The sequence below is a fragment of the Podarcis gaigeae genome (genome assembly GCF_964106915.1).
Source record: "Podarcis gaigeae genome assembly, chromosome: 14".
NCBI lineage: Eukaryota > Metazoa > Chordata > Lepidosauria > Squamata > Lacertidae > Podarcis > Podarcis gaigeae.
The window spans coordinates 38,646,701-38,665,613 of NC_139690.1; the positions used below are offsets into that span (position 1 = coordinate 38,646,701).

At 47.0% G+C, this 18,913-nt stretch overlaps 1 protein-coding gene and 1 long non-coding RNA gene across 5 annotated transcripts in view; one reads left to right on the forward strand and one right to left on the reverse strand.

Annotated features, from left to right (window-relative positions):
• Positions 1-18,913, forward strand: part of LOC310831357 — a 126,746-nt gene that overhangs the window by 3,576 nt on the left and 104,257 nt on the right. The window contains exon 2 of one of the 2 annotated variants that reach the window (XR_014557800.1): positions 6-3,715. This is a non-coding gene — a long non-coding RNA (uncharacterized lncRNA). Of the gene's footprint in view, positions 1-5; positions 3,716-18,913 lie in introns of those variants that run through there. The other variant, XR_014557801.1, reaches the window with a different exon arrangement.
• The window catches only part of SNX29 (sorting nexin 29), a 229,334-nt gene continuing 214,933 nt past the window's right edge, over positions 4,513-18,913 (reverse strand). For 2 of the 3 annotated variants that reach the window (XM_083711484.1, XM_083711488.1), the window contains one exon: positions 4,513-4,904. In XM_083711484.1, coding sequence (XP_083567610.1) covers positions 4,775-4,904 — 130 coding nt within the window. In that variant the 3' untranslated portion in view covers positions 4,513-4,774. Of the gene's footprint in view, positions 4,905-6,482; positions 6,520-18,913 lie in introns of all 3 variants that reach the window. The other variant, XM_083711486.1, reaches the window with a different exon arrangement.

Genomic DNA, 18,913 nt, shown 5'->3' on the forward strand with positions numbered 1-18,913 from the left:
AAGAGTGATTTACTCCAAAGGCCAACGGGGACGCAAGTTTCATATTGCACTAAAGAACACAGAGCTCCTGACTGAGTAACCCGGTGAATCGCAGCAGCGTTGTTTAGACCCCCCCTCGTAATAATAGGGCAGCATGACATCAGTGGGACAAAAAGGGAAAAGTGAGTTCCACTCAGGGTGGTGTTTTAGCTGCTATGCAAGACTTCCAGAGGGGTGGCCGTGTCAACCTTGAGCCTAACAAATTCTTTGCAGCACAAGCTCTCATGGGCACTAAAGTCCATGTCAACAGGTTGTTGGGAAATAAGAGGATGGTATTAGGAGGGTCCAGAAATCCTACAGATGGCACAGGCAGCACATGCAAAGAAGGGGTGGTATCCAGTGTCCTTTTCCTATTAGCACAATGATATCAGGGGGAGGAGAGTGGGGGGTAGTTCTATTGCACAAGCAGAAATTCTTGCACTGATGGGATAAGTGACTTAGCAATATTTTGGATACAAGCCAAGGATGGCCCTCTACCACCAAAAGCATTAGCTGGAGCCAGGATACCCATGGGTGGCATATTTGGCTGCCTTGCAGAAGGACTCTATGCATATGCATCAGTATGTATGGAGGGCTTCTCCATGTGGGGGGACCCTGGTCCAGATCAGCCTCCCCCCCATGGAAGTGATATATATGCAGCTGAATGTCCAGATTGTGGGAGGGGGGCATAGTGTTTTTTGCATGTAGGGCAGGGATAGCCCCTCATACATTCTTTCGACATCTGAGTCCTAGTAGCATTAAGTGAAAATGATCTGTCGTGGTCTGTACTTTTTTTTGCAGTTCGCTGCCATCGGACCCTGTTCCCACATTTCCCCCTTTCTCTCTGTTTGCACCCAAACTCCAAAAGTTTGCAACCAAGCGAAGAGGTCAAGAAAGTAACTCTTAATAATGAAGGGTTGCATCTAATGCTAGCCCATGAAATGAATGGACATGGATAACTTAGGCGAAGCTGAGTCGGTTAAGTAAAAAGGGGACATTCATCGTCTACTGAAGGCCATGGAGGGAGCGTTTTTGGTTCTTAATTCCATTTGCCTTCGGCAGTCGCTGCTCTTGAGTTTCCTGTGGGCATCGCTCTGAACGGTCCAAGGTTCAATCCTGAATACGGGATTGTGGGCGGAGCAAAGTGGGGACATCAAGAGGAAACTCCGGAGTATCCAGAAGAAACATAATAAATAGAGCATCTTAGACTGAAGGGGAAATTGGGATAAGGGGACTCTTGAGGAGGCTGGAATCTTTGAAGACAAGCTGCCAAATTTCCTTGGGCTCTGCAACAAAGGCCAGCAATTCACAAGGACTCTCTCTTTTACTGCAGCGGAAACATTAGATGCACTGAATGAAATATACTTTCATCTTCTACACACATGCGCACAGAGACCCCTTTCTCAAAAAGGCCCCTTTCCGGAATTTCTGGGTTTGCTTCGCCTGAGTTTTCAGATCTGAAATACTTACAAGTTGGTGCCACTTTCTTCACCATTAATACGACATGACAAGTGACTTCTCCTTAGCACCTCAGCCGTTCCAAGCCCCATTCATTACTGCCGCATGAAGCCAGTGGAAGCTAGTCCTTAATACATTCCTATTCATTTCATTTGACAGCTAACAACTAAACATGTTTTCTCTCTCCCCACCTTATACAATGAAGCATTCATTTCAGGATGGCAAATTGAACCTCTGCATATGGCTTTCCTCCGTGAGCCAAATTCCAAATTTACTGCCATTGTGCCTTATCTCTCAACGGCTTGCTGCACTAAACTCTGTCACCGTGTTTTACGGCTGGAGGCCTGTTTCCTCAAATTGAGGCAGATTTGTTTATTGCTGCTCCCTGAGCAATGTCCTGTGCAAATAAGAGAGACTTAAAAATGATTAATCCTTTTTTAACAAGTTGTGATATAATGGACATATTTTGTGGGGGTCTTCTGAATTATTTCAACACACACACACACACACACACACACTTTGATTTATCTAACTTAATGGGAAGCTTGGTTTAATAAAAAAAAAGTTAAGCCTATTTGCACACAAATGGGATGTGTGTTTGTGAAATGTGGGAATGTGAGGAGATTCTGGGGCTGGGTTTTCTCAATGATAGCAACTATTCCTCAACAACATTTGCCTCCAGATCTCTCTGTGGCGCTTCTTTCTTTAGAGAATGCCGCCAGTCCTCCTAATGCTTATAAAAATCTGGTGTTTATGTTACTATCAGCAGCCTGATTGGTAATGGCCCAATCTTCAAAAAGTTCCTTTGCAAGAGGAATAATTTGCTAATGCATGGGACATTGTTTTATCTGATCAACTAGTCAGACATAGACGTGTAGTCCAGGTGAAGCCAAATCAGATAGTTTTGATGCACATTGATCCCCCCCCCCCTTTTTTAATCATATAAATAGGGCTAGTCATATAAGGGATGGTTCTGCCCATGGACTTCAGCTGAAACAGGGACAAGGGGTGGTGTAGTGGTTCAGAGCGGTGGACTTGTAATCTGATGAACCGGGTTCACTTCCCTGCTCCTCCACATGCAGCTGCTGGGTGACCTTGGACTAGTCACACTTCTCTGAAGTCTCTCAGCCCCACTCACCTCACAGAGTGTTTGTTGTGGGGGAGGAAGGGAAAAGGAGATCGTTAGCCGCTTTGAGACCCCCTTCGGGTAGTGATAAAGCGGGATATCAAATCCAAACTCTTCTTCTTCTTTGGTCATCCAGATATTGCCAGACTCCAACTCCCATCATTCCTGGCCATTAGCCACACTGGCTGGGGCTGATGGGAGCTGGTGTCTAACAGCATCCCGAAGGCCACAGGTCTCTCCCCCCCCCCGCACCCCTGACCTAAAAACCTGCCTGCGGGTTTGCAATCTAAAACAAAACAAAAGGCAGCAAATGCATCCAAACAACATCTTGCTATGTGGCAAATCTCAAAACTAATAGTAGCCAGATCTTCTCTGTTACCCCCAAAGTCAGGAGACTTTTGTCCCAAGGACAGCACTGTCTACAAGCTGAACACTTCAGTGACAAGAGCACACTGTTTTCTTTTCTCCATTGGGAGGGTTTGCAAACACTTCCTGCTAAATAGTCCCGATGCAGGATGGTATCTGTGCATTTGGGGAATCTGTGGTGCAGAGGGGAACCAGCTCCATGTAATTCATGCACCACGTAAGAGAAAATTATAATACTGCTATTATTTGGGAGGGTGGGGCAGCACCTAAAGTAACAGAGCAAATGATGCATCACCAGAAATGTAGGGTTAGATCTGTGGAAGAAGGAGGGCGCTTGGGAAAGATGGGAGCACAGTGATCACAAAATAGGACTGTGGCTCTACCGTTGGGTGGAATGGGGCACCTGCCTTCAACGGCACGTGCTGTGTGTGCGCCAGGCAGCTTGCCCTCCATCCCCTAAGCTAGCTTGCTGCCCTCAGGGGCAGGAGAGGACACAGTCTCCCATCACCAGTGTTGTAATGGGACTCAACCATGGACCGGTTGGTTTCTGTAAACATAATGTGAAAGATGCCGTCCTGTCCTGCCCTGGTTGCAAAATGAGCCTAACATGATGCAACAGACCTGCTGTGCTGGTGCAAAGGGGTGAAAGGAACAGAGTTTATCCTTGATTTAAAAACAAACAAACACAACACTCACAGAGATGTAGTATTGGGTGAAGCTTATTATGGAAAGTAAAAAAAAAAAGAAGCAGCTATGGTGTCATTTGCTATCTATGGCAGTGCAAAGTGTGGGTGTAGCGAACCGCACTCCAGTTAAATCGTATTAGGATTCTGATCAGTCTTAACAACAGCTTCCCTTTCAGCTGTCCATGCCACATCCTTACCCGAAAACATTTCAGCGAAAGGTGACAAGCAACAGAGGCGCTTGCATTTGGAAGCTCTCAGCAGCGTCGCTTCATGTGCCTTAAGCAGGAAGCGGTGGAAAGAATAGCCTCAAGCGCCTACTTATTTTGGCACCGAGATTATTACTACTTTTAATAATAACATGCCACCAAGAAACCAATAATGGAAGTTCAGGCAAATCGCTGGGAAACTCTCTCGTCTTCTGTAAAAATGCCCTCCCCACCACACTCGCGTATTGCCCTGGATCTCACCCACTGCCACTAGCACATTCCTGGTTTCAGTGTGGCCCACCTCCCCTTAAATCATAGATATTTTGCTTGAGGAATCAATGGTGCCACAGGTTCATTTGTCATATGCCAGAGGATCTGACCAGAAACATCAACCAGGTTCCAACACTCCTGATCCATTTTTGCCCAAGGAACAGTTGCTTGATTGGGGGGGGGGGGAGAAATGAGGCAGAAAATAAATAAATACCCCAATAGTTCCAGCTGCAATTGTACTGCTGGAAAATGGCATCCCGGTGAATCCACAAGCCTTATGACATTCATTTGAGGATCTGAATGCAGAGCGATCGCATCAAAAGTACATAAACTCCAATATATGAAAGGGGCTAGAGTGTGACTCTTGAGAAGCCAAAGAAAATATGAACCAATCCTATATAATTATTTTTAGTCCTGGGCCAAAAGGCCTCCGATTGTTTTGGAAAATGGCGGCCACCTCAACTGTGACCTGTTTAATCAGAATAGGGACCCTTACGGCAGATGGTTCCCCTTCCGGCTATAAATTCAGTGCTGTTGTCTTTTCTTTCTGCCCACAGGCTTGTGTCGTCAACTGCACAGGACAGAACCAAATCAAAAGGCAGCTTAAAGTACACGGTGCTAGTTGGTCCTAATTATCCAAAAAGTCAAAGGTCACCACTCTGAGGCTCCGTGTTCCGTGGGTCTCTTTGATGGCTCCGAGACAGCCTTGGAAACCGGGTCGTCCCGCGTGGCCTGTTGCTTCTGCTTGCAGAATCTCCCGTGGGTTGGAAATCACTAGAAACAGGAAGGGGGGGGAAACAAGCCACAAACAAGTTCATACTGTTGTAGTAAAGTAGGAATATTTAGAAAATTATTCTTTGGCCAAACAAAAGAGAGTGAGGCCTTGTGGGAGTTTCGTCAGCCACAAGGACCCTGGGAAAGGAATTGTGTATCTTTAAAATTCTAGACAACTGACTCCTCAGCTGAAAGGTTTATTAGAACCCAGGATGTCTTGATTAATGAAGGATCTAACACCTGAGTTCAATGATGTAAACATCCCCCCTCCCAGTGTTGTTATCTGCCCTTGAATTGCCTGGGAATGTGTCTCTGGCGGAAGGGAGGAAACCCTTTGATTTAAAAGTTTGAATTCCAAATTGGCCCAGCTGTCAAGAGGTAAATTGATAGACTAGCAAGCCGATCATTGGTGCATTCAAAAAATAATTTGAGTTTATGATTGGCTTGAAAGTTACGACGCAGGTTGCGAATTGGAAATAAAAGATCAGAGAATCCTCTGCTCTTGGCCTCTCTGCCTTTGCCCTGCAAATCGCAAAGATGCCCGGCTCTATGGTTCCAGCTTAATAGGCCGCTATTCATCTTTTGAAATGGAGATCTTCGATCGTCTTCTACTTGCAGGGGCTTAAAGAACAACAACTATCCTATCTTTGTGTTAGAGTTGTAAGTATGTAATCTTAGTTAGTCTACGTAGCTTTGTTGTTTTCTTACCTGTAACGTTCTAAAAGATGTGCCTGCTATTTTAGCATGTTTCTTATGTTATTTTAAAATAAACATTTTAAAGATGAAACTGTTTTAGTTGTGTGCCTTTCCAAAAGGGAATAGCTAAGTCCTAGCCTTACGCTTGGTTACGCTATACCGTAGAACTTCTGCCTGCAAGTCTGTGGATACAGCTTGTAGAGAAGGGGACAGCCAGGCTAATGGGTCACGGCCTTCTCCCTGGGTTGTGATTCTGGATCCCCTGGATCAGAGGGAGTGGTGGCAGCCCTACCGGGTTTTGTTTGTTCTGTTTTGCAAAAACATATGTTCGTCCGCCAACCCTGTCCTGGGCGTCCTGGTCTGGCCGGAGAGCAGAGACAGGAGAAGGGAGGGGCAAGAGGTTGGGGACGAGCATTACTACAACTGTGCATTAAACAAACGTGTATTCCCACCCACCCCGGTACGTGGGGAAAGCAGATATCAGAACACAAATGTATGTGTTGATGTGTGTATTATCTATATCTACAATTAGTTTACTGGATCTGTACACTACTCACATAGTGACCTAGGGAATGGATTAATCAAGTACACCATTATGTTCTTGCAAACACAATAATACAAAAAAAATGCACTCCATGGCCTGGAATTTGGAGGCCACACTAAACCACCTGAAGTGATAGACAATACAAGAAACTGATGGTGCTCTGATGCACGTTGTGCTAATGATGGACCGATGTATTGATGCACAATGATACACGTTAGTAATACTTGAGGAGCTTCACAGTCTATTCTGACCTGCAATAGACCGACTTTCATGAATGAATTGCTTGAAAGGAACTTATTTGTCTACTACAAACAATTATTGGGAAAAATATTGCTTACCCAGCAGTCACTCACAGGCTACAGACTCCTCCGAAAACTACAGTATAAAAGGAATAAGGTTGTACTTTTCTTTGTTTTCTCAGTGGACTCCACAAGACTATGTTTATGCCTCGTGCGCACGCACAGACACATGCACGGACACCATTTTGAACCCTACCAAACTCCCCAAAGGATATGTGGGGTGGAACGCAACTTAAAATGCAGCCACACATCACCACCCTTCTCCAGGTGCTGCCACATCCACATTAAATTGGAGGTGACCAACCCTTTTTGGCCTCAGGGCCCTGTTGCCTGGTTCAGCTCCTCTGAAGATGGCATGTCAGTGATGGGTTTGGCTCAAAGGTGGGCATGGCACAAAAGCTGGTGGAGCTTCCTCTCTGCCCAGCCCTATAATGGGGAGGGGAATCTTTCAGACAATTAATCCAAAGAATGGAGACAGTGCAACGTTGCCTGGCACTGGTGCCTTGGCTTGAAGGCCAGTGCAATCTGTGAACCAGCAGTTTGCCACCACTGCGTTAAATTAATGACCTCAGCAATCTATCTAGAATCAATGCAAAAAAAAACCACAAAACATTTTAAATGGTGCATTGATCCAACGCCAAGCAGACAGTTAACAGCGTCACAACGATGACTCGGAAAGTAGGGGTAATCAAGTGCAATCAAAGGCTTGCGGGGTGGCAGGAAGCTTTCACCTAATGCCTCAAACTAAGAGACGTTAAAGGGAAGGCATACAAGGTGAAGTGTGTGGCTCTGAAAGCCCTGATCTCTTTGCTTAGAGACCAGGTCTTTAGGAGCTGCTTCATCCTCAGTACAGGAAACCTAGTTCAGGGTCATACATACTGTTGACTGAGGTTTGCCACAAGACATGATGTGATGCCAGGCGCTGCAAAGTCAGCATCACTGGCAGATGGGCCAAGCACAAATCTTTAGAAGTGGGGTGCCAGCACTCTGGTGCAATTCCATCTAGGGACGTGGGTGGCGCTGTGGTCTAAACCACTGAGCCTTTTGGGCTTGCTGGTCGGAAGGTCAGTGGTTCTAATCCCCGCGATGGGGTGAGCTCCTGTTGCTGTCCCAGCTCCTGCCAACCTAGCAGTTCGAAAACATGCCAGTGCAAGTAGATAAATAGATACCACTGTGGCAGGAAGGTAAAGAGCATTTCAGTGCACTCTGGTTTCTGTCACCGTGTTCTGTTGCGCCAGAAGCAGTTTAGTCATGCTAACCACATGACCTGAAAAGGTGTCTGTGGACAAACGCCAGCTCCCTTGGCCTGAAAGCGAGATGAAAACCGCACCCCATAGTCACCTTTGACTGGACTTAACCATCTAGGGGTCCTTTACCTTTTTTTACTTCTAATCCCATCTACACATCATTGAAAATTTCCATCTTTGCTTCAAAAAGAATACACAATAAAAACCACTCAGTGTTACAAGAAAGAAAGAAAGAAAGAGAGAGATCAGAATTAACGTTCTATGGGAAAACCTTAATCATGTCGTATTTTTAACTAGCAACCACTAAAGCACCGAGTGTTTTCCTCCTGAACAACCAGGGAGCACATAAACATCAAAGGAAAATACAGGAAATTCACATCCATCACAATACTTTTAAGTAGAAACCAGTCCCTCTTGTGTAATAGCAAGCTTTACAAATTACCACTTTTATTGCTTTGCTTGCCTTTCAATAAAAATCAGGCTGGGGAGTGGGGGGGAGGGAATTGCACCCTACCTGGCAGTTGCTTAAGGCAAATGAATCTCTGCTCTCAGACTTCCAGGGCCTGGTGAGTCTCCCACCCATCACCAATTCTGAAATGCAGCAGTGCTACCAGCCTGACTCCGCAGGATCCCAGTAAATAATGTTGGGGCACAAAATATGAGCGCTGCAGCTGCTGCTATAAAAATAATTCTGTGATGGCGGCGGGGGGGGGGGGGGGAGTGTAGGTTTCTCTGCTATGACATCCCATCAGAAAGCATAAACTTCACACTGCACAGAACACTTGACAGGATGCCCTCTTTAAGACTCTGCCCCAGCTCTCAGTGGACCAAGGAACACTTTACTGCTAATTGCATGATTTGCAAGGATTTTCTCCCCACGAACAGCCAGTGCCAGGGTAGTGGTGATGGAGGAGCAACTCTGAATCGTGACCTTGGGGGAGGTTTTGAGAGGGTGTTAACCCTTTGCCCTGTGGTATGGTTCTGAGACGCGGATGGTTGTGGGACGCGGGTGGCGCTGTGGGTAAAACCTCAGTGCCTAGGACTTGCCGATCATATGGTCGGCGGTTCGAATCCCCGCGGCGGGGTGAGCTCCTGTCGCTCGGTCCCAGCTCCTGCCCACCTAGCAGTTCAAAAGCACCCCTAAGTGCAAGTAGATAAATAGGTACCGCTTTATAGCGGGAAGGTAAACGGCGTTTCCGTGTGCTGCGCTGGTGCTGGCTCACCAGACCAGCTTCGTCACGCTGGCCACGTGACCCGGAAGTGTCTTCAGACAGAGCTGGCCCCCGGCCTCTTAAGCGAGATGGGCACGCAACCCCAGAGTCTGTCAAGACTGGCCTGTACGGACAGGGGTACCTTTACCTTTATGGCTCTGAGATAGACCATCAACAGCCCTGTACCTGCTATTTGCATGGTGCAAATTCCAGGTGAATTAAAAAATAAAATAGAATCTTGCACTCAACACAAAACAATGTAATGTGTAGTCTGGCACTCTCCCACAGCTGATTTCAATTTGTGCTTTGATAGCCCCCATTCCATCACCCCATACATTTCATGGATGAAAACAGGGGCATCCTTGGAATACTCTTGGAATATGCTTATGCTAAGTGAAGACCACTGCCTGAACCCAAAGGCCAGCCCATCCCATGAGGCAAGGTGAAGTGACCACCTTAGGCAGCAGGATCCACTGTGTGGAGGGGGGCAGATCTGTCCTCCAAAGAACAGCACCAGTAGTGGATGCAGCAGACTTATTGGGGCCAGATCTGCTGCTTTCTCAGTGCTGCCTGCACAGCAGCCTTTTGGTGAACTGGAGAAACTATTGGTCTCCCAGCAGCAGCTGCTTTCCTACCCCCCTAAGGAAGAAATGGCAGGGGCTGCCCTCCTGGGTTTCCTGGGCTCTGCATCTGCCTTCAATTCCCAGTTCAAGCATCGGGTAAAGTTGATTTGATTGCCCCTTCTTCCCAGTGGTGCCAAAATATCATGGTCTCGCCCTGATGAGCCCTGCAGGATCAGGCTTGGGTTGGCAGGAAAAGGGTGATGGTGGGAATCTGGTGCTTCGGAAGGGGGAGCAGAGATGCCCGCTCTCCCCTCTGACCTTCTTGTAGACCAAAGAGCCTCAGCAGAGGCTGGGCAGGACTTTAATCAGCCTGGGACAAGGAGGCTGAGCAGGAGAATGCAGCAACTAAGCCAGGGGCCTTCTTTTCTAGAATGAGGTGCGGCTCTTGCAAATGGGACCCATTCTGACGGAGCTTCTGCCTACAGTACAGTGGTACCTCAGGTTAAGAACTTAATTCGTTCTGGAGATCCGTTCTTAACCTGAAACTGTTCTTAACCTGAGGTACCACTTTAGCTAATGGGGCCTCCCGCTGCCACACAATTTCTGTTCTCATCCTGAAGCAAAGTTCTTAACCGGAGGTACTATTTTTGGGTTAGTAGAGTCTGTAACCTGAAGCGTCTGTAACCTGAAGCGTCTGTAACCTGAGCTACCACTGTATTAATATCCCCACAAAGTGAGAGCGTTTCACAAATGCCACCTTAAAAGCTCAGCAGGAGGGGCAAGGAAACTTGTTGAGACATTTTCATCACTTCTGCCAGTTCTGAACTTCTTACCCTGCTCCAGAACTCCTGTCTCATGGCTCCTGAGCACTGTGTCTGATGCCCCATCTGTACTATTACTTCTCTGAATAAAGACCTCCTTCTTACTTACAAGTTAGAGCTGGGTAGGAATCAGGCCCCTCCTCACCTATTATGCTTGGCTGATGGGTCTGCTCTGACTGCAATATTAATTTACTCTGCAATGCTTTGACTTCACCTGAACCGTAGTTTAGATCAGCCTTTTCCCAACGTGGTGCTCTCTAGATTTTTGGACTACATCTCCCCACAATCCTGACCATTGTTCCTGCTAGCTGGGGCTGATGGGAGTTGTAGTCCAAAGCATCTGGAGCATCCAAGATGGGGGAAGGCTGGTTCAGGTGATCAGGAATGGACCACACAAAGTCTAGGGCTTGTGTATTCCCCATGAATGAGGAGTGTGAGAAAAGAACAGATCACAGTTCCGTGTTACATTGCGAACCTGGAGAGGTGTAGCTTGTTCTAACCTACGTTAACCAGAATCTGAAACCATGGTTTCTTTTAGTTAACTTTTGTTAGAACAAACCATGCTTCCTTGAGTTTCTTACAATGCAGAACGGTGGCCTGTTCTTAAAGTTGAAGCTTCACTCTCATGTGCAAGGGGAAGCCTGAGAGGTGCACCACACTTCATTCCCTATCACCTGAACCCACAGTCCATCTTTGAAGTGACTCCAAATGAAAAAGGGGAGGTCAGTTCTGCAGCCGCTGAACGGGACTGCAAACGTAGGGCTTGTGTTTAAACTCTACATTCGTATTAATTATGCAGTTGCGGGCCTACTTTTCGGTTGTGGCCCGGTATACCCTCTGTCAGGTATAATGGAAAGACAGAGGCCAGGAACCCTGGTGTAAAACTAATTATCTCTCCCCCTCCCCTTCTTTTCTTTTTCTTTTTAAAAGAGCAAGAACTCAACGTTCACATGTGCCCTCATCTCTCCCTTTAGCTTTTATCCCTGAGCATTTCATCAGTATAGTAGCTCCTCCTGCTGGTAAATTCATAAAACAACCTCAACAGTGGCCTAGGGAGAAGCCACTTGCCCGTTCTTTGGAATAAAACCAGTCTTTAAAAATCTGTTCTCCTGCCCCTTGAAGATAGAAAGGTAGAAAAAGCAACAAGGAATTTCTAAAGGGGAAAAACCAGTGTCCCAATAAGAGCCGGACACAAGCTTTGTGAAACTGGATTACTAGCAGAGGTGTGCTGATGTTCAGAGTGGGTTCTTACTTCCTGTGTCAACATGAAACCAACGTTGCCTTCTGTAAGTAGTCTTCACTGCAAACTAATACACTGGCAGAACAACCCCGTGGACACTCAACTCAGAAGAGCACCCCAGTTTGTTCAGTTGAGCTTACCCACAGTTACATGTGCACAGTTCCAAGCTTTAGGTTGCAATCCTAACTCACCAGGAAGAAAATGAAAGCACATCTTGCACAATAGACCCTTCAGACAACAGGTCCTTTAAGGGGGGCAGCTTTCCTCTTCCAGATGCTTTCTAGGGTGCAGCTCCCCATAAGGGACAACTGCATATTTCTGCATTGCAGGGGGTTGGACTAGATGATCCTCAGGGTCCCTTCCGACTCTCTGATTCTACAAATTCCTTGAATGGTAGCCATCCCAACGCATGCCTTCACAACAGTCTCTGCTCATGCCGACAGCAACAGCTCTTGATGAGGAGACCTCCAAAGTTTTGGAAAACCAAAGTAGGACTCTGCCTTGGACCTAAGCAAGCAAGGTCTTGCTCAAAGTGGGTTCGAAGCAGTTTTTATTTTCTATGCAGACCCCCTACGAGTTTCACATCTGTGATTCGGCATCCTGTTAGACATGAGCGTTATCGTTTTAAGCTTAACTTCTAGGAACAAGGTGGCTGTCCTGTGATTGCTGTCTTGCAGAGATCTGCACTGCTCCCATCACTGCTCAAAGGAGACCAAATGTGGTGATGTGGGCAAAAGGCATTCAGAGCAGGAGGAGATTCAACAGATTTACAGTAGTACCTCAGGTTAAGTACTTAATTCGTTCCGGAGGTCCGTACTTAACCTGAAACTGTTCTTAACCTGAAGCACCACTTTAGCTAATGGGGCCTCCCGTTGCCGCCGCAGCACGATTTCTGTTCTCATCCTGAAGCAAAGTTCTTAACCTGAAGCACTATATCTGGGTTAGCGGAGTCTGTAACCTGAAGTGTTATGTAACCTGAAGCGTATGCATAGGCGCCGACTCCATGGGGCCTGAGGGGGCCCGAGCCCCCTCAAAAATTCGTTTGGGGGGGCTCTGCCCCCCCAATAATTTAAGAAAATTATTAGTTATATTATGCTTTGTAAAATCACAAAATTATGTTGGTATTTTTTATTTTCCTTGTTTGACGATAGTTACCTTTTAAAATACATTCAGTAATGAGTTAAAACAAAGCCACTCCCGATCTAGAGAGGGGGTGGGGTTGCGGGCTCTCGACCCATCAACAATCTTGCGGGGCTGGCGCCAGCCCCGCGAGAAGCGGGGATTCCCCCTAGCTCATTAATATTCACCGCCCACGGCTGCAGCCAATCGGCTGCCGCAAAGGGCGGGCCCTCACAGGTTCACTTAAGGTCGGGGCAGCCCGGGGCTCGCCCCTTTCATTCCCCCAGCAGCAGCGGTTTGGAGGTCTTGGGCCCCCCCAATATTTTTTATAAGTCAGTATGGGCCCCCCCCCAATATTTTTTATAAGTCGGTGCCCCTGAGCGTATGTAACCTGAGGGACCACTGTATTCTATCAGTGAGCCTGTACTGGAATGAATTGACTTATTTTTCAATATTTTGGTGCTAACTGAGCTGCTTCCTGTTTTGTGGTTTCACCACTTTGGGATTCCCTTTCGGAAGGAAAATTGGGACGCATGCCAGGAATGAGATGGAAATGAAGTCATGAAGGTGAAGATGGTCAAAATGACCCCATTTATCCAAGACTCTTTTTCTACATTGTTTTTCGCCTGATAGTTCAGTCCAGCTCTGTCCTTCATACCCCCTCTCTCTCATTATACAATACTGTCTTCGAAGAAGAAGAAGAGGAGGAGGAGGAGGGGTTTGGACTTGATATCCCGCCTTTCACTCCCCTTATGGAGTCTCAAAGCGGCTAACAATCTCCTTTCCCTTCCTCTCCCACAACAAACACTCTGTGAGGTGAGTGGGGCTGACAGACTTCAGAGAAGTGTGACTAGCCCAAGGTCACCCAGCAGCTACTTGTGGAGGAGCAGGGAATTGAAACCGGTTCACCAGATTACGAGTCCACTGTTCTTAACCACTACACCACACTGGCTCAGAGAAAAGAACATAGCATTAAGTTTATGGCATCATTTTACATGGTCTTAAAACACTGGCAGTCCATATAGGTTCTCCACAGACATGTTTGTGAGACTGGTGGGACAGCTTTACTTTCTTTTTCTCCTGTGTATGAAAAGAATAACCAGGGGTTATAAAGCAAAATATCTTTGATGAAACCTGGTCTCCCTTCATACTCACTTAAAAGAAAACATTGGTGATTGGCATTCAATGCTAGTCCTATACAGAGGAGACCCATTGAAGTTAATGGACATTACTATTGAACTCCTCATCAAGCTTCATCTGGCCCCCTTATTATACAGCTCCTGAAGAATGCTGAGAACACACATTTTTACCCTGGCTTTTGACACCTGAGGTGTATGCTTTTAGGACCCACCTTATTTGTAAGTTGTCTTAAATTGTTTTAAATCAGAGGAATATTTTGTCCGATATGGGTCTCAAACCCACAACCTGGAGATTAAGGGTCTCATACTTTACTAACTGAGCTATCCCAGCTCATCCACTATAAAGAACATGTTGTGTTTTAGTACTGTAACCCACACTGGGACCTAAGAGCAAAGGGTGGATAATAGAATGCCAATAGCAACAAAGGTTCGTTAATTTCAATGGAGATCTCCTCTGAGCAGGACTCAAGTTGAGCACAACCTGCTGAAATTGAGAAAATGCGCACAATGCGCTCAACAGAAATTAGATTTACTGCCAACCAGAATTGTTACCCCCCATTTTCTCTTTCTCCCCCCAGCCCCCCCCAATGAGAACAGTTACAAGCAGCTGAATAGCATTTCGCACTGTTAGTGACCAGATCTGCTTCCATGGAAACAAATGTTATATGGGCAAAAAAAAAAAGTAAAAAGCTTTAAAATGAATATGTTCTTCTTTTGTGTTGCGTTTTTTAAAAAAGAAACCCTGTGTTTTATCTATCAAATCACACTACTTCCATATGGTCTAGGAAGCAGGAGGGGGGGACCTGTCAACATCCAACCCTGAGCCCTCCCACTCCCCCCCCCCCCGACTCCACAAAAATACAAGAGAAGGAAAAGGAGGAGGAGGAGGAGAAAGAAACCTCAGTGTATTTCCCTTCTGGACTTTTCTATCTTGGACAGATGCAAGGCTTTCATGGAGGATAATAATGGCTACTAGCCACAAGGGAAATGTTCTGCCTCCACTGTCAGGGGCAGCGGCTGGGAATCGTAAGTGGGTTTTCTTGATTTCTTTCATGAAATCTACAGACTGCTGATTGCAAGAAAGAAAAATAACCCGAAATCAGTTTATAAAGAGAATAAAACAATAAAATTAGCAATAAAACAGTGAAAAACAGCTATTCAAACCATTCAGAGAGTAATTTCTAACCTCTCCCTTTCCCAGCAGGTGAGTCACTGCTGCTTACTGGGAGGAGGAGAGGTGAGCTAGCGGGAAGATCAGTGCAGTGCAAACACACCAAAAAAGCCAATCCACTACTCCTTGCTGGTGCATCTGCACCGTGCCGCCCTCCCTACTGTCTTGCTCCTGCTGGTGAGGCCGCAGAATACTGAGGCGGCATGTTTTTACCTGGAAATACCCAAGACTTCCTGTACACAGAGCATGTGCTATACAGTGGTGCCTCGCAAGGCGAAATTAATTCGTTCCGCAAGTTTTTTCTTCTTGCGAGTTTTTCGTCTTGCGAAGCACGGTTTCCCATAGGAATGCACTGAAAATCAATCAATGCGTTCCTATGGAAACCGCCTTCAGACCAGGTCCGGGGACAGTCTGTCCCCCGACCTCTTCTGAAGGCTGAGGGGGGGACAAGGGCTTTTTTCCCCACCGCCAGCCTTCAGAAGGCTGTTCTGAAGGCTGGCGGTGGGAAGAAAAGCCCTTCTCCCCACCTCCCGCCCCGCAAGCTCCGGGGACAGGAGGGCTTTGCTACCGACCGCCAGCATTTTAAAAGCCCCCGGGACAGCGGAGACTTCTCCGCTGTCCCGGGGCGATTTTAAAATGCTGGCGGGCGGCAGCGAAGCCTGCGCTGCCATCCCCCAGCATTTTAAAAGCCCCCGGGACAGCAGAGACTTCTCTGCTGTTTCTCCGCTATCCCAACGGGTTTCGAAGGCAGGCGGGGGGGAGCAAAGACTTTCGCCCCCCACCGGCCTTCAGACCTCTTCTGGACCTCTTCTGAAGGCCGGAGGGGGGCGAAAGGCTTTGCTCCCCACCGCCAGCATTTAAAAGAGGTCCCCGGAGATTTCCCTATGGGCTTTCTTCTTGCGAAGCAAGCCCATAGGGAAATTTGTCTTGCGGAACGACTCAAAAACGGAAAGCTCTTTCGTCTTTCCAGTTTTTCATTTTGCGAGGCGTTCGTCTTGCGGGGCACCACTGTACTATTAAGCTACAGCCTGCCCCCCTGCATATGTTCTGCCCCTGTTGGAATGTTAAAGGTAAAGGTAAAGGGACCCCTGACCATTAGGTCCAGTCGTGGCCGACTCTGGGGTTGCGGCGCTCATCTCGCTTTATTGGCCGAGAGAGCCAGCATACAGCTTAAGGGTCATGTGGCCAGCAAGACTAAGCCGCTTCTGGCGAACCAGAGCAGCACATGGAAACACCGTTTACCTTTCCGCTGGAGCGGTACCTATTTATCTACCTGCACTTTGACGTGCTTTCGAACTGCTAGGTTGGCAGGAGCAGGGACCGAGCAACAGGACCTCACCCCGTCGCGGGGATTCAAAACCGCCAACCTTCTGATCGGCAAGTCCTAGGCTCTGTGGTTTAACGCACAGCGCAGAATGTTACTGAACTACAACTCCCATCAGTCCTAGCAAGCATGGTCAATGGCCCAGGATGATGAGATCTGTAGTTCAGCAACTTCTGGAGGGCCAAAGGTTCCCCGCACCTGATGTTAGGGAGCATCCAAACATTAATGCTTAAGCAAACCTGAGACATTATTCTCCTGAATAATCCTCTGTGCAATTTATTAGGGCGATATCCTAATTGTTGCCTTTCCTGGCTTTCTTCGTTTTACAATGGAGCTGTTAATTTGTTTATTGGATTTGCTTTTATGGATTCTGCAATTGTTTGTACATTTGCATTATCGTTTTATTTCATTGTTCCCCACTCCGATATTGAAATATTCAATGAAGAGCGAGTTATAAAATAAAATAAATAAAACCAATTGTAGGTTTTAACAACCTCAAAATGGATGCACAATTGGCTCCCCTTCATCACATACACAGCCCAAAAAGACAACGACAAGAATCCACCAACAACATATGGATAAATATGGCTAACCTGATTCAAACACAAACATACACACACACAACCCACTCACAAAGGAAAACAAAGTTCATCACAGCCAATCACAAACAAACAACCGCACCCTAGGCCAACCACAATTTCTCTAACCACCAAAGGAACACGAGTGAATAGCAAAGAGAACCTGCACAAACGACACCGACACAAAAACCCACACATACATCAAGCAAAATAGAAATATCACCTCCCGACCCCACCCCCACCCACCATGGCCCCCTCCACCTCTTCCCCCTTTTTTCTTCCTAATGTCTCAACAAATGAAACTGACCTACGGAAAATGTAACTTGAAAAAAGAGACATTGTGCATACCTTTGTAAACCAAGAAAACTTTAATAAATTTTAAAAAATGGATGCACAAATAGAAAATACATGGGATGTGTGTTCAGTTTAAAGGATGCATCTAATGTGAGAAGTGTCCTGCTGGGTCAGGAAGCGGTTATGTTCAGTGTCCACCGTCAGAGGCAGTATGACTTCTGAATGCCAGTTGTTGGGAATCCCAGGTGGGGTGAGTGCTGCTGCTTGCTGGTTACTCCTGGGGACTTGGTTGGCCATGGTGAGAGTAGAATGCTGGACTAGGTGGGCCTTTGGCCTGATCCCCTGTCTGTGGGCAGGTAGGGTCTCTTTGGCTGAGACCCTACCTGCCCGCAGACTGTCTCGCCAGAGTGGTGCATGCTCTAGTTATCTCCCGCTTGGACTACAGCAATGCGCTCTACGTGGGGCTACCTTTGAAGTTGACCTGGAAACTACAACTAATCCAGAATGCGGCAGCTAGACTGGTGACTTGGGGCAGCCACCGAGACCACATAACACCGGTCTTGAAAGACCTACAATGGCTCCGAGTACATTTCAAAGCACAATTCAAAGTGTTGGTGCTGACCTTTCAAGCCCTAAATGGCCTCGGCTCAGTATACCTGAAGGAGCGTCTCCACCCCCATCATTCTGCCCGGACACTGAGGTCCAGCGTCGAGGGCCTTCTGGCAGTTCCCTCATTGCGAGAAGCAAAGCCACAGGGAACCAGGCAGAGGGCCTTCTCGGTAGTGGCGCCCGCCCTGTGGAACGCCCTCCCATCAGATGTCAAAGAGAACAACAACTACCTGACATTCAGAAGACATCTTAAGGCAGCCCTGTTCAGGGAAGTTTTTAATGTGTGACATGTTAGTGTATTTTTGGTCTTTGTGGAAGCCGCCCAGAGTGGCTGGGGAAACCCAGCCAGATGGGAGGGGTACAAATAAATTGTTGTTGTTGTTGTTGTTGTTGTTGTTGTTGTTGTTATGCAGCAGGGCTCTTCTTAGATTCAGGGACTTCTTGATTTGTACCTTCCCTCTTAAACAGCTGCGCACAAGCTTTTTTATAGACCTCAAGTGGGATGGAAGGCAGCAAACAGGTTTAACAGGGCAATAATCCAAAGCTCCTCTTCTCCAGCACTAGTTAGCAGTTGTCACCAGTTCAGAGAGCAAGGAAGGCAGCAAAGACCTCCTGCCATGGCAATAAATTCCTTCCTCCCACCAGGCCATTGTTTTGGCTCATAAGTGCCCTTGATTATTATGGGGCCCAGCCTTTGTTTTGATTGTCAATTCTGCTCCTTCCTCTTTTATCATGGTGCCAAGTTCTGCCTGAGGTGCATCTACAAGGTAACTGCTTTAAGAAGATGGCTTCCCCGCATCTCACTCCCCCTTCCATCCTGGACCCATGCTGTGCTTTCAGGGCCCTGGGCTCGCTCTTCAAGCTGTGATGTTCAGCACAGTAGTGCTTCTCCAAGGAAGACTTCAGTAGGCAAAGTAAATCAAAGGCCAAAGATTTCAAGGAAGACAGAAATCTGCCTTCTATCAGGTCAGACTTTTGTCCACCCAGCCCAGTATTGGGTTGTAGTCAGCTAAATTAAATTCATGGGCCTGAGTTAGCCATGTCTATTATTTCAGTGCTTCTCCTATGAGCTGGACTAGTACTGGATACAAACCACAGTTTCTCATCCCTGCCAGTGGCTTCCTCGGGTTTCAGGGAGACAGTGGAGCAGGAGA